Below are 14,284 nucleotides of genomic sequence, written 5' to 3'. Positions count from 1 at the left end.
GTTATAGCCTTGTAGGGTAGTACTAGAAGAAACTCTTTCGGATTTTCAGCTCTCCTCACAGAAGGAGAGAGTGGACTCTATATTTCATTTCTCATTTGACCTTAATTCATTTCTTTCAATATCGCCCTGCATCAGAAAATGTGTGGCACAAGGCTAAGCTTATATCGCTGGGGTATTTGGACAGGCTTGGCATTGCCCACTAACTGCCCTCGTTGAATCTGGACTGTTGGAGCCCCTTCTTGAGGTTGAGGGGCTAAAAAAAGCCTTGCCCTTGCCCTAAGGCAACGGGTGGGTGGTTTATCAGTACCAGCCCACTAGAAGCTTTTTCCAAGGGGCAAAAAACTAAACAGATTAGAATCGAATTCACCCCACACATCATTAACTTGAAAGAAATAGTTCTCTGACAAGTTATCATTTTGTTTACATGCTTCCACACATACTTGCAACCTGAAAATACATTGAACCAACACAAGGGCATGTCCAAAATCTAGACATATAGTTTTTCATTTGAAACGACATTTGAAACTTGAAGTACATTTAAATGACAATATATAACATATCAAGTCTATGATTAAAAATGAATGATAACTCATATAATCCTCCACAGTATAAGGATTACCACCGCCACGAGTAAGGAAACTTAAGCAGCTCAGTGTACTTGGAACAAAGCACAATTATCACTACAAGCACCACATGCAGCTTTGCTATTCATTCTTCTGCAGCACTAGCAGCACTTAGGTCCACACTGAGGTCAAGAACCTGCTCAAACATTCCAGGAAATTTGGTTAAACCTTAAATGAAAGACATGGTTCTATGAAACAGTAAAAAGAAACAAAGGCAAGTTAGTTAATCAAGGAAATGTCCATCGACTTTAAGGATGACATGAAATCAAAACCAACAGAACCAAACTAATTGGGCAATGCATAAAATTGTATTTCTTACCTTCCCTGTTATCAAGGTGTACATGTTGAGTACATCCAAGACAGTGGACTCAAAGTGTGTTGTGGCATCATAACTCTGTTAAACATAAGAAGCCTTTTGTCAAGTGTGCATAAATCATATTGAAGAGTGCCCAGTACAGTTCAAGGCTTGAATAAGACTTACGGTTGATATAAAGCAATTGTCCAAAGTGGGTTCATTAACAGGCTCATATCTGTCATAAGTCTCAAAAAAAATCTCGTCAGCAGGCCCTAAAAGGTCAATCCCTGGCTTTAGCTCAGTCTCGGGATGATCAGTCTCTGCATCTGCTGATACAAATGCAATAAATTTTCCCTTTGGAGCAACATTGTGAGAGTAGGAGCAACAAAATAGATACCTGTTCAGTCAATAAAGCACCAAAGAATTGGCCTCCAGTAATAAGAAGATACAACAAAAAAGAAACACGAATAACTCGGGATGAATAAATATCCATCAACAAGCTATCGGTTCAAAGTATACACGAGTTCCCCAGAGGCCTGCTCTAAATACCACTGTTTTCTCCTTTTGGTAGTAGTTTGTGATCGAAATGATAGTAGGATAATATTAATATGCATCAAGCAAGTGTTACCACGAAACCCTTCCAACAGTTATAGAATAATATAACTGACTATACCCTCCACCCAATATAACATTGCAATTGCATATCCAATTACACAACAGAAATTTAAAAATTGTGGTTTAGACATTGAATGCATATAAACTATACCATTCATTTCTTCCTATTAAAGAAAACCCATTTCCTTGCCATAGCATAAAACAACCTAGTCATGAGATTGTTTTTTCTAAAGCAACAGTTACAAAGGACCTTCTCAAATATGCACACGACATTCATTGCAAAATAAATATTGGTCCCAAACAAAAGATAAGAGAACTCACATATCTGATCTGCGACCCAACTGCTTCTGTGGCAGGATAACCTGCACTGAGTGAGATTCATTGGTGTTTGGAATTGGGTGGCTCATGATGGCAATAGCTCTTGCAACCTTACCAACCTTCCTAACCTGTCAAAATGCAATAAATTTTCAGTAAGTGTTTGGGAAAAAACATTTTTCTTCACCCTTCAAGCAAGATACAGAAGAAGAGAGAAGATATTGTGTCCCTTGCAGACCTATAAATAAAAACAACCACATGCATACTTGTAAGGCACAAGATGAACAGAAAACTAATATTAACATCCCACCACCTTTAAATACTTTACTCATAAAGGTTTACCTTGTTAGGCAAGTAAGAAGGATCACAGACAACTTTTTTGCACTTAGCAGTTTCCCCTTCAGATGCGACACCAATAATTTTCCCTTCCTCATTGAACTCTACCTGGCATCATGCATCAAACTCAGTGTCTAGACAGGAATTAAACACAAACTAATGCAAAATGAAAGAGTGTTAAAACCAAGAAAAATGTGTAAAGATTACCTTGCACTCAGGCTTATTCAACATATAAGTCCCACCATAAACTGCACTAAGTCGGGCAAATGCCTAAATGAAGCACCCCAAACAAAATTGAATATCTTTACCAACTTTGAGATGAAATACAATACTGTAATTAAATAGAGAGAAAGATACCTGGGGAAGCTCTCCTAATCCATACAGAGGATATATGTATGGTGATCCTCCTTGAAAACGTGCAAATGACTCCGCATAGAGCTATGACACAACCACGTGTTAAACTCAATTACAAAAATGAACATTAATACAATGAGAATTTAAAAACAAGACATAAAAATAATCATCCATGAACCCCGACCAGTATTTACCTTCATTCTCTTCACGGTATCTAGAGCAGGTTCATTTAGGTAGCAATCATCCCTATGAAGTGCCAAAGCATGCCCAATGAAGTCAACAGTGTTGTCATCGAGACCATATTTTCTGTCAAAACATTAACCACACAAAAATATAAACAAATGTTCTTGGATTGTTACTTTATCAAAACAAGACCACCTTTCTTTTCTACAAGGAACCCTATAAATAGAAAACAGAGACAAAGCATTGGTACCAATGAGACTGTAAAGACCGCAAGTTATGATTCTTCTTAGAATGATTATAGAGTTCATTTGCAAAAAGGATATTGCCCTAGCACTTACGCGATCAACTCTCTAGTTGTCACTCTTGTTAAGTCCATTCCCTCATGTGTTTTAGGATCAGTTTCACTATAATCTTGAACATACAGGATGAACTTGCGTGCACGGCGCTTTTCAAACAAACCCATGAGTGGAGATTTAAGGGCCTCCATGTCAGTTGCTGGAACCTTGTGAACCTGTTGCAACAATTGAGATCCCACCCATAAGTTTTAAAATGAAATTTATACAGAACAGTATGTGAGGGTCTTTGTGAGTGTAGTTACTGAATGCAGTTTTCCAAAGAGTTTGCGGAACTACCTTTCCTTTATTATAGACAAAACTACCATCCACAGCTTTGAAGTACAAATACTTGGTGACATCTGTGTGAATGAGGACACGCACTAGAGTGCCATTGGCCATCATAAACTAGACAAAGAAAAATACAACAAATTAGGAAAACATGAAAACAAATATATAAAAGAAAAACAAACAAAATAATAATGAGCCAAAAACAATGCAAAAATCAATGAAACACACAAACATACCTTAGGGACCATGTCCACGTTATAATCCTTACTAGATCCCAAATGTGCTGGGGGCTTGTCATCTCCCCTGAACCTCTTCCATAGCTGCAAGTTAATGATAATTTAAAGATCAAAATTAATAATAGAGTATAAAGTTTGAGTGACCGAGCGAGTGGGCACGAGAAGGGGGGGAGGAGAGAGAGTGAGAGAGAGAGACAGTGCAACATAAGTACAGATGTGATACTTCATCAGACGCTTTCAAGTAGATGGCAGACGGGGACCTGGACAAGATTAAGTGATGCACACTCTCCACCATAATAATCGTTCCGATCTATGTGCAGAACCTGGTTCACAGAATACAAGTATCAACAATAAAAGTACCAAGTGTTTTGATCAACACTCTGTCATATTCAACGGAAAATAAAGAAATGATAAATGTACAAAGCATTGGTTTTAAATGATAACAATCATGTCATACAGTTAATAATAATGTAGTCGCTGAGGAATCAGATGAAATTCAAAATTCCAAGTTTCAAACGCAGCCGCTAAACCTATTACTAATCAGATGAATATTCATCATTCCAAGTAAGATTTATTTATTTATTTAACTTTCCTTTTTGTTATGGTCTAATAAGATTGATAGTAGGTTGAAGGTTAAAGAGCGTGAGCGTTGGATTCATGTGTTGAGATGAAAATCAGTTGATGCATTTAGATTACATGAATATCAAATAAACATCCAATGAAAATATAAAAGAAGGCGAAGGTGGTTTGAAACATTGAAGCTACATCCCTCCGGTTCCAACTGCAAATAGATCCCGTCGGCCCAATTGGCAAATCAATCACCCATACAAATCAAACGAAATGAAATCACAGAGGAAACGTACAGAAAAAAGAGTCCATTGGTGATGAGATTTGATGTTGAAATTGAAAAGGTCAGGAGAGAAGAAAGAAAAGAAATAGTAGAAAGAGTAGGGGGGAGTGGAGAGTGGTGGAATAAGAGACCTTGAGGCCGTCAACGGAGAGAAGACCGCTGAGGATGCATTCTTTCAGACCTGTTCCCAACACTATGACGTCATACTCTTCGTCCATTTCCTCCTCGCTCAGTCGCTCCTCCTATCCTATCCTATGATCTCAACGCAACGGATGTGGGTCAGTTGGGAGGGGGGAGGGATAGTTTCAATTATTATTATTTTTTTTTCTTCCTTCCTCCCTCTTCTTCTTCTTCTTCTTCTCGCAGACCGTGGGTCGCTGTGTATTTCAATTTTTTTTTTTTTTTTTTTTTTAGGTGAGAAAATTCAAGTTTTGGGTGGGATGGGATGGATTTTTGGATGGGAGGGGACGTGAAGAGAGTGGACGAGAGGGAGGTGGTTGGGATGCTTGGGAGGGAGAAGAGGGGTTGCGGAGGTGGGGTCGGTTTCTGCCTTTTCAAGGTTTTTTATTTATTTATTTTTTTTAATTCATGTTTTCTTTTAAATTAAAATTAAAAAACTATTTTTTTTGCCACGTGGAAGACATTTAGTAGTCACGTCAGCATTTATCGAATCAATAGATAGAAAATATAACGGAAGTATTATTTTGAAATAAAATAGTACTTAAGGTATGAAAGTGAAATGTTTTGAAGATATTGTAAGGAATTGAAATAGATCCCAAACTTGAGGTATGAAAATGTAATTTACCCAACTAATATATTACCCACTTTTCTGAAAATTCCAGCAGGGCCTAGGTGCTAGACGTCTGGTCACCATCTCAATTAATACCTAAACGTTTGAAAAATAAGAAAAGGCGACTGGACTTGCTGAGGCACCCACCTAGATCGCCTAGGCACTTGCCTAGCCCGTCCAGACCTACTTAAGTCGCGACTCACTTAGACAGAAAATATATAATTTTTCTTTTTGCACTTTTATTTTTCTAATATATTGTAAAAGACTTGTTCCTCACTTAAATGAACATACTTCTACCATTGTTCTCCATGTTTTCATTATGTTCCAATATGAAATAATATATATGTCATTCTATTTTGTAATTTATGATGAAATTATGTATATTTTAAGTATAAGCACACTTATTTACACAAAATATAATAAATTTACTTAAATCTGTCTAGTCCACCTAGGTGCTGGCCTAGACCCGTCTAACCGCCTAGGCGTTGGGTCCTAACTCGCCGTCTGACTACCGCCTAGTGTTTTTAGAACATAATTATTACCCCTGCTACTTTTCTTTTCTTTATTTATTTTTCATTTTTGTCTGACTGATATACTCAACAACGTACAAGATGGATGCTTGTGTGTCAACTAGTAAAAGCTTAAAGACTTTTTTATTCTCTATATGTTGGATGAGTTATCATTAATACCCAAAACTTAACTTTTTTCTATAAAAAATTTTATATATAGCAAAAATGTTACTTGAATAGTCTCAAATACCCTCAAAACATAAGTTTAATTACATTATTTTTGTGGGTTGATGCTCGAACTTGGTGATCTGTAAATTTGTGCCCTAAATAGAGATCTACAAAACTGGTGAACCACCGTGAATAGTTCTTAATAACACAAACCTAATTATTTGAGGAGAATGAAATTAAAATATTAGGAATTTACGATCCATCCTCTAGAAGTTGTAGGAATAGGGTTTAGAGAAGGGGAATGTGGTGATTCTAAAGATGATTTTAATCGCTTTGAAGAGATGATTAACGAATGTTTATGGATACTCTATAATACCATTACAATTACAAACATCATCACTCATCGTCTCGACTAACACATCTACACTTAAATGGACTTCCATTTAACACTTTTCAAATTGAAATGTGAGAGATCAAAACGATGAATTATAGAAACTTTGGGGAACATTTCTCATAAAAACTGAAAAAAAAAAATAAAAAAATCCTTGTGATAATTTTGTAGACAAATAAATTAAAAAGAAAAGGAAGAAAAGAGAGGAAAATGAATAAACATGACAGGGGTTTGCTCTGTGATGAGTCTTTCTCTCCCACACCACAATTAATCAGAGGTTTGCTATATCTATATTTCATGTATTTTTCTAGTTTTGCTCCACTCTATATTTTGGTTGTTACTATTTATGCATTCATTTTCCATTTTATTACTCCATTTCCTTTATTTTCTCATTTCCCTAACGAATTCTTTTCAGTTTTTATAAATTTGTTAAATTGTTGATGAAAAGATTGTGGGTGGTGCTGTAGGGTTGGTTCTCTTCTCGATCCTTGATTCTATTGCTGGAATCCCTTTTATATACGCTGAAAGGAAGGAAGGAGGGGGTTCCATTATTCCAGTCTAGGGTTTTCCAGTGTTATGTAATTGCGACTGAGGTCTTATCTGACATTTGATATTTGACTGGTATGTATGGTTGCTAGATTTGAACTTGTCTCTCTGGTTTGCTTGTTTTGGATTGCCTTTTTCCACCAACATGCGTAGGAATTTGAGAATTGAGGGCTGGTTCTAATTTCGCTGCCTGTTGCCTGTTGGAGACGGGGACTTTGCTTTTCGATTCGTTTGCATAACTCTGAGCGGAGCAGTCATCCAAGGCGGAGGAGAAACAAAAAAAAGATAAAGGCAATTTTGTAACCCGTTCGTCATTAATCCTTTGGTTTTGTTGGAACAGGAATCCCACTGGCGAGCAATCGGTTTCTTCCGCGATTTGTAGTTACTACTTTAAGCTGTTTGATGGTGCTGTTTGGGCGATATATGTGATTATCTTATCTGGTTGGAGATTTTTCCCCCCTTTAATCTTATTTTTTGAATTACGGAAAGTAGGGGAGAAGGCGGGGATAGCATAGTCTATATAAAAGGCGAGGATGGAAAAGGGGACGGCACCTCTTGAGGGTAATGATGGTTGGATTGTGGTGAATGAGACTAATTCCGAAGACCCCATATATATCGACATGGAAACTGAGTATGTGATTGATAGTCCGAAGAATGGCATTCAAGGTTTTGCATCAGACAAAGGAGAGGGAAGTAATGTGGTATCCTCTAGAGAAGGACCTCTTGTCAGGAAGGAGTCGAGAATGCCCACTAGTTGTAGTTGCAGTGCCAAGAAACTCAAATCTCAGGTGGATGCGGCAGACTCCAACCCGGAGAGGAAGGATAAAGTTGGGCAAGAGAAGAAGCTCAGTAGACAAGATAGGATTGAATTGGGCCGCATGTTTCAGGGTGCAGTGAGTTCCCATGATTGGGAAGTTGCTGAGAGTTTGATCCTGGTGGCTGATCCACAAACCCTGAATGATGCTTTGTGCATGACTTTGGATTCAATATGGTTCTTGAGCACTCACGAAGAGCTTTATGGGATAACGGGATTGATTAAGCAGATCATTGTCAATGGTGCATATGACTTCACGAGAGCTGCCTTGCGCACTTCATTTCTTGCTTCGTGTGTTTCTGCTTGTCAGAGCCGAACAATGAGTCTTGCTGATACAGTCACCGTAATGGCCCAAAGGTATGGTCAAGCTGTGTATTTCCTGATAACTTAACAATTTTATAGCGATAAATTGTTTGGGTGTGTGTAAATGGGTCCATAAAGACTACTGAAGTCTTTTCCAGAATGGAAAATGAAGACTTTTAAATTAAAGAGGCGGACTAGGCAGAATAGGATGCATTATCTATCTTACCAAGTAGAATAAGATTAAACTAGTTCCTTAATGAATGTGTAAGATAGAATAAAATTAATCTAGTTCCTTAATGAAGTCAGCAAGCTCAGCTTGATTTTATGTAGTCCTTCCATGTCAGCTCATAAGCTACCAGGAAATCTTTTCATGAACATACATGTAGAAAACCTGGGTGTTACACGAATTAGAATTAGTCCCTTGGCAACACCTTGGGTAAAATAGAAAGCTTGGTGGGTTAGGAAGTGCCCCACTTGCTACAAGAAAGCTTAAGATGCATCAAATTTCATTCCTTGAAATCCTTGGATGTCCCCCCCTTTTATTTATTTTATTTGAGCTACGAGAGTGTAGCGTGGTATTGTTTACTGTGTCTTCTAAGCACCTTGCCCATCTATTTCCTTTTAATCCTGGAATTGATGTGCCATTTGCTTTATTGGTTACCCTTCTTTTTTTATAGATTGCATGAGCGCCTCCACGAATGCAATGGAGATGAGGTCTTGAAGGCAGAAGCTGCTGCTAAGGTTCAAAAGTTTACTGAATGGGCTCTGAAATGTATAGGCTTTCATTCTCGTTCCCAAGGTAATAAGGATAGAGTTAACAACAGCTCATTGGTTGAGATCCAACTCCAGTTATCAGCATTTAAGGCGTTCATAGATCTTGCTGGTAACCAGCTTTCTGGGAAGGACTTCACTGAGGCCTTTGATGCTGCTTGCTTCCCCCTAACTCTCTTCTCTAGTTCATTCGATTCTGGCTGGGCATCTGGGATATCGGCAACTGCAATTCAAGGTTTGCTGGGTATGTTGGTGGAGGGAGGTGCAGACAATGTCAATCAGTGTTTCCTTGAAGCCTCTCGTTTTGGGAGTACTGAGCTTGTGCGCATCTTATTGCAGGTGACTTCAATACGTTTGTACGTCATGTTAATGTTTAGTTGCATTCCTAGCCTTTGGATATCATTTTTCTGTATTTGGTTTATGATCAATGTTCAATACTTAGTTATTTTACTAAACCCCTAAATAAGAATTAGGAAGAACAATAGTTATTGTTAGCTATATGACTATAACCATCATTCTTTTGAATTGTCATTGCAAAGATCTTTTTGTATATTGATATTCAAGTTTCAAGCACATGTTTGTTAGTAGTGCAAGTTGTCTTCCACTCACATGCTTAATAAATGCATTTTTGTCCGTTTGACATTTCCTAAAATTTGAATACCTTCCTTTTTTTATGTTTAAAGTAAATTTACGTCGTTTCTTATTTTTTACTAATATTTATGTAAATCTGGAATATCAATATTTTTGTTGACATTGACATTTTTCGTTTTATGCTTCTAGTATGCATTCTTGGTTATATGATTTGGTTATGTATGTAAACGAGGACAATTTTGAGAAGATGATCGTGATCCAAGATTTTCTTTCATGATAGATGGTTTGTGTGGCATCTTTGTTCTCATTTTCTTTTGGCATATGGGTTTTGTTTTGTGTTGGTAGATTGCCCAAAGGAACAGTTTGGATGTTGATGTTGACCTGGCTTTGGGTTTTGCTTCTCACTACTGCAAGATTGGTACTATGGAATGTCTTGTGGAAGAAGGCAATGCGATAGCTTTTTTGGGCCCTCTGATGAGAGCTGCTGAGAGGGGCTGTATGCAGGTTGTTGAGTGGTTTGTGAAAAGGGGTTGCCGAGACATGGAGCTCTGCCTTGCTCTCACAGCTGCAACTTCCAGCAGCCAAGTTGACATTGCTGCCTATCTCCTCCCTCATGTTCCTCATCATGTCCTTGCTGCACTAAGCATTGAAATTCTGAAGGCTGCTGGTGAACGAAGTGGTGGTTCTCTTGATGGTGTTGCATTTCTTCTTCATTCCAACTTCATGGGTGATCCTGCAGCTACTTATGCTGTTGCCAACAGTATTGCTCTGTCTGATGATGAGGGTATAGCTCCTGAGTTAAAGGCTTTTCTTCGGGGGCACTGGTCAGAGGAAGCTTTCTTGGATGGAATTAAACAAGGACAAGAACATTACATGAACATTGTGAGGATTTTAAAATGGGGTGAATCTCCTATCTGCTTAAGAGATCTTCCAACCCCTCTAGGGATAGCAATCGGTTACCTGCCACTGTATAGGGAGTGTGTGAGGGCGGGTGGCTGTTTGTTGTCACAAAGGCTGAGAGGACAGCTTGTTGAAGCAGTTAGAAGGCTTGGCGGTGGAGTTTTAGAAGGGGCGAGCCAGTGCAAAGAGCTAATGGCTCTTCTGGAGCATCATCTCCCTTCATTTTTTACTTGATCTGCCTAGCTCAGTGCAGCAAGGTGTTGCTCGTATATGTTCTGGGACTTAGCTTCCATTTGTCCTCGGCTATCTGATAAATTTGTAATGGATGATAACAACAGTTTAGAGATGGGGTCAGGTGACAAAGCCAAGGTTTGTCAATTTTCTATCCATCATATGTTGTTGCCTTGTAATTTAGTTCATGTACATGGCGCATATATGTTTCTAAATGTGCATGTTGTTGAGTTGATCTATCATTTAAGACACAGAAACTATTGTCAAAATCTGATGCGCCTGTCGTATAATAGATTTGGCTATCTGATATGAGTTCTAGACACTTCCATTCCAGTTGTATTTTTAATTCGTTTGCCATGTATCGTATGGGGGGTGGGGGTTAACTTTTGTTTCGTTTTTTGTATGCTGCCCTTAATGTGTTTGAATGTAGAAAAGTAATTTGTCAAAGACGGCTCCGAGTTCAAATGGAATGGAATGCCGCTGCACCTTGACGACCGGCCTGGATGAAGTGGTTCTTATGGCATCAGCAGCCGCAGCCCCTTTTTTTCTTTGCCACCTTTCTTTCGTGTGCATGTAGGAGCCAGCCAGCGGGCCACCGACCAAAACATGGAATTGAATAGAATTGGGAGTCTTATATTTCGTTTGCCTTTATTATTTAATGAAATTAATTCCAACCCAACTGAAAAGTAACCATGTGATATTCCACATGGGGTATTTTATTTGACCGCGAGTCGGCAGTGGAATTATTCCTGAAACAAATAAGGACCTTTGTTGTATTCTACGGTTGATTTATTGGCATATTTTCGAGACGGAAGGAATTGGAGAACTTGAAACGCGGTTCTCTGGCGTGAAAGATTTTGACAAGAATAATACAGCATACAAAATCATAATTACTTTTGGTCGGGATGGTTATTTTTCAGAGCAACTAGATGGACAAGTCCTAGCCTCCTAGGGTTTGGATGTAAGATGTGATTCCATGAAATGAAATGCGCAATGTATCCGATAGGGCTGGGCATTTAATAAAACAAAATAAACCGATTGAACCGCCGAACCCGCACCGGCGACTTAGTTTAGTTTGGGCTCTTTTTTTAGTTTTTAGTTTTTTGTTGTTAACCCGAACCGGACCGGCATAATTGGTTTGACAATCGGTTTCAAAATTCTTAAGGTGCAGTTAACCGAACTGATTTGCATATATTTAATTATTTTTTTTATTTATAATTAGTTTAAGAGTCCCATTGGAGAGGAGCAGGGGCACCATTTGGAGAAGGCAACAGCTGTTTCGGCTTTGGTGCTCTCCTTGAGTTGCTTCATTTATGCTTTTCTTTGAGCATTCACTCATATTAATGCTACTTTATGTAACTTTTAGGAGAGAAACTTGGTTTGCACATAGACCGAATACCGATCCAAACCAACCATCCACTGTCGATTAATTGACCTAATCAGTTTTAGACACAGGTTTGGTTGGTTTTGATTTACAATTTTGGCCCAACAGACTATGTCTGTTTGGTTTCATTTTTGGTCCAAAACCGACGCAAACCAACCCATGCCCACCCCTAATAACCGACATTCATAGACAATCTTCCGTACGTAATGCATGACGCTTAGAGTTGTCTTTGTTCTTCTCTTGCGTTGAGTGTCTGGTTAAAGAAGAGGACAAAGAAATAAAAACAGAAGAAGAGTGTTGTTTCTTGTATTGAACATTTTAGTAGTACAAAAATTGTATGATAGACAACGCAACGCAAGCATTCATTCATTTTACTTTGCTAGACGTATGTATAAGTCAAATCCCTCACATTAGACGGCATGAAAGCCAAGATCATAAGCACAGCTAGAATGCCAATGGGAAGCAACAGCAGCATCAAAGGCGGGGGAGGTAGTGGCGGAAGTATCAAAGGAAGGATCAGCAGAGTCGCTGTGAGGCATACAAGCAAAAGCAACGACTCCAAGCTAAAGTAGCTGGCCGGCAGCAGTCTTCTGCCAGTCCCTCTACCGTGAGATAAGGTTCGCCGGTATTCTGTTGCCTTTCCTTGTCTCTGAATCTGATGATAATACTCCACTTTCTGTCCATGATCCGTTGGGGAGGGCTCTAGCGTATGGGCACCAGAAACTTTTCTAGTTTTAATATCCATAACGCAACTTGTTGAAGAGCGATCCGGCAAATGAATAAAACCCTGTGACAGTACTAGTCTTAGCCGATCTACTTCAGGAACATCAAAATTCATTTACTAATGCGTTGGTCCCCTCCCCTAGATCAAATCACAGCACAACACCGCACAGAACCTAAATGAAGGAAATTATCTCTCAAACAGACGAAATTTCAGCCTAAAACTCAAAATCTCCAACGCTTGACCAATGCTGGTTTTATACAACTATAGCAACTAGAGGCAATCAATGCAATGGAGAACGTAGGCCACAATTCCCTCGATCTGGCTCGCTCGCTTTGTGCTGTCCTGGGAGGATCTCAACTTGCAAAGTAAGACGCTCAGACTTGGCTTTGAGATACAGCTACAAACGGCAAGAAAGAAAAAGAGAAGAGGATTAGTTGATCTTTCCTTGTTTCCTTCCTTAAAGTCTTTGAATGCAATACAATGCACAAACACAAACAAAGCAATCAAGAGATAAAATCCGACAGAATAGAGAAGAGAAGAATCTAGAATCATAATTTGAAAGGGAAATCAAGAAGACTCAAGAGACGAATATTTTCACTCCGAAAAAGAAAAGTCTTAAAATCCATCTTCCATTCCATCCGAAAAATAAAAGTCCCCATAATCATAATCCATCGAGACTCAAGAGATGATGTTGAGATATCAATGTTAACAACTGAACCACAATTTATATTTTTTATTTTAAAAAAAGGAAGTAAAAAAAGTGTTCATAAATGAAATGACTTTAGAGGGGATGAAACAAATAAATCAACAGTAGAAAAGCTGAGGGTATGCCAACCAAATTGAGCAACTCAAGGATAAAATTAAGGTTCATATTCATATATACAACACATACATACATACCTACCTACCTGTGAATCTTTCTGAAAGGATGAGGATGAGGATTCAGCAGCAACAGCAGCAAGGAACAGAGTTGTTGTGCGCTTTTACCATCTCATCAGTTTGAGTTTGAGTGCCCTTCCCTCGCCCTTTTACTTTGAGAAACTAAAACAAGGAGAGAGAGGGATGTTGCGTTGGATTGGATTGGAATAACAATGTGTTCCAGTGTTGGTGTTAGAATAAAAAGAAACGGGTTAAGGTGTTTAAGGAACGAAATGAATTTTGATGCGCTGCACCTGTATTTCCCTTTCTTGTTGCTACCCTCTCCTATTTTCCCTTATTAGTAATTTACTTTTTTTTTAGTAAGTTTCCCAATGTTTGTTTTATGATTATGTTTATGTAGAGAGAAAGAAAGATGGTTTGGTTCGGTGTATTCGACTGTACACATAGACAAGTGGGGCTCTCTTTGCTGACATGCAAGTTGCAAGTTGCAAGTTGCTGGTTTTGGAAAATCAGGACTGTGTTCCCCAAGGTTCTTCACCCCTGGACTCCCCCTCATTAGTCATTTCTCTCTCTCCCTATTATTTATTATTATTTTTCTTTTTTTTTTCTTTTTTTTTAATAATCTTATTTTTCATTTCTATCTTTCTCTCTCTTTCCCTCTCTTTCTCTCTCTAGAAGAGGGACAACCCGTAGAGAGGAGGATGGGCTGGGTCCACTCTGTCAATTCATACATTTTCTTTGCAAAATTGCAAATAGCGAATCTGTGGTGGTCAAGTAATGGAATCATTCCATTCCATGTATGGAGTATGCTATGTCTCGAGTCTTGATTACATTTGCAATTGCAATGGGTCCA

The 14,284-nt window shown here is 38.6% G+C and overlaps 2 protein-coding genes and 1 pseudogene across 8 annotated transcripts; 1 reads left to right on the top strand and 2 right to left on the bottom strand.

The window, feature by feature from the left end:
- Positions 1-351: 351 nt before the first annotated feature.
- LOC137748370 (guanosine nucleotide diphosphate dissociation inhibitor 2) lies at positions 352-4,956 on the bottom strand. 2 transcript variants are annotated; one of them, XM_068488517.2, is made up of 13 exons: positions 4,562-4,956; positions 3,841-3,903; positions 3,581-3,664; positions 3,354-3,461; positions 3,060-3,232; positions 2,733-2,844; positions 2,542-2,622; positions 2,392-2,454; positions 2,191-2,292; positions 1,855-1,979; positions 1,105-1,315; positions 943-1,017; positions 352-759 (listed from the first exon to the last, which is right to left on the bottom strand). In XM_068488517.2, the coding sequence occupies exons 1-13, from the start codon at positions 4,646-4,648 to the stop codon at positions 709-711; spliced, it is 1,335 nt and encodes a 444-aa protein (XP_068344618.2). In that variant the 5' UTR covers positions 4,649-4,956; the 3' UTR covers positions 352-708. The 2 variants fall into 2 exon arrangements, with proteins under 2 accessions (XP_068344618.2, XP_088546295.1); XM_088690169.1 differs by having other exon boundaries at positions 3,804-3,903; positions 4,562-4,872.
- A 1,396-nt stretch (positions 4,957-6,352) lies between these two features.
- LOC137748259 (ankyrin repeat protein SKIP35) lies at positions 6,353-11,253 on the top strand. 4 transcript variants are annotated; one of them, XR_015960240.1, is made up of 6 exons: positions 6,424-6,565; positions 6,756-6,909; positions 7,175-8,005; positions 8,629-9,061; positions 9,659-10,582; positions 10,875-11,253. XR_015960240.1 is itself a non-coding variant. In XM_068488385.2 (5 exons), exons 3-5 carry the CDS (start codon positions 7,368-7,370, stop codon positions 10,445-10,447), a joined length of 1,860 nt encoding a protein of 619 aa, XP_068344486.2. In that variant the 5' UTR covers positions 6,353-6,565; positions 6,756-6,909; positions 7,175-7,367; the 3' UTR covers positions 10,448-10,766. The 4 variants fall into 4 exon arrangements, 2 of the variants coding, with proteins under 2 accessions (XP_068344486.2, XP_088546294.1); XM_068488385.2 differs by lacking the exon at positions 10,875-11,253 and having other exon boundaries at positions 6,353-6,565; positions 9,659-10,766; XM_088690168.1 differs by lacking the exon at positions 10,875-11,253 and having other exon boundaries at positions 6,505-6,587; positions 9,659-10,766.
- Positions 11,254-12,106: 853 nt separating this feature from the next.
- LOC137746833 (protein AUXIN-REGULATED GENE INVOLVED IN ORGAN SIZE pseudogene) lies at positions 12,107-13,799 on the bottom strand (annotated as a pseudogene). Of its 2 annotated transcripts, none has more exons than XR_015960238.1 (2): positions 13,457-13,799; positions 12,107-12,949 (listed from the first exon to the last, which is right to left on the bottom strand). The product of XR_015960238.1 is annotated as a protein AUXIN-REGULATED GENE INVOLVED IN ORGAN SIZE pseudogene, transcript variant X2 (transcript). The 2 variants fall into 2 exon arrangements; XR_015960237.1 differs by having other exon boundaries at positions 13,461-13,799.
- Between the last annotated feature and the right edge of the window lie 485 nt (positions 13,800-14,284).

This window comes from Pyrus communis, chromosome 2 (genome assembly GCF_041283825.1).
Source record: "Pyrus communis isolate YQ-2024b chromosome 2, ASM4128382v1, whole genome shotgun sequence".
NCBI classification, from domain to species: Eukaryota; Viridiplantae; Streptophyta; class Magnoliopsida; order Rosales; family Rosaceae; genus Pyrus; species Pyrus communis.
The sequence above is the reverse complement of the archived record's forward strand: the minus strand, read 5'-3'. Positions and strand labels throughout refer to the sequence as shown.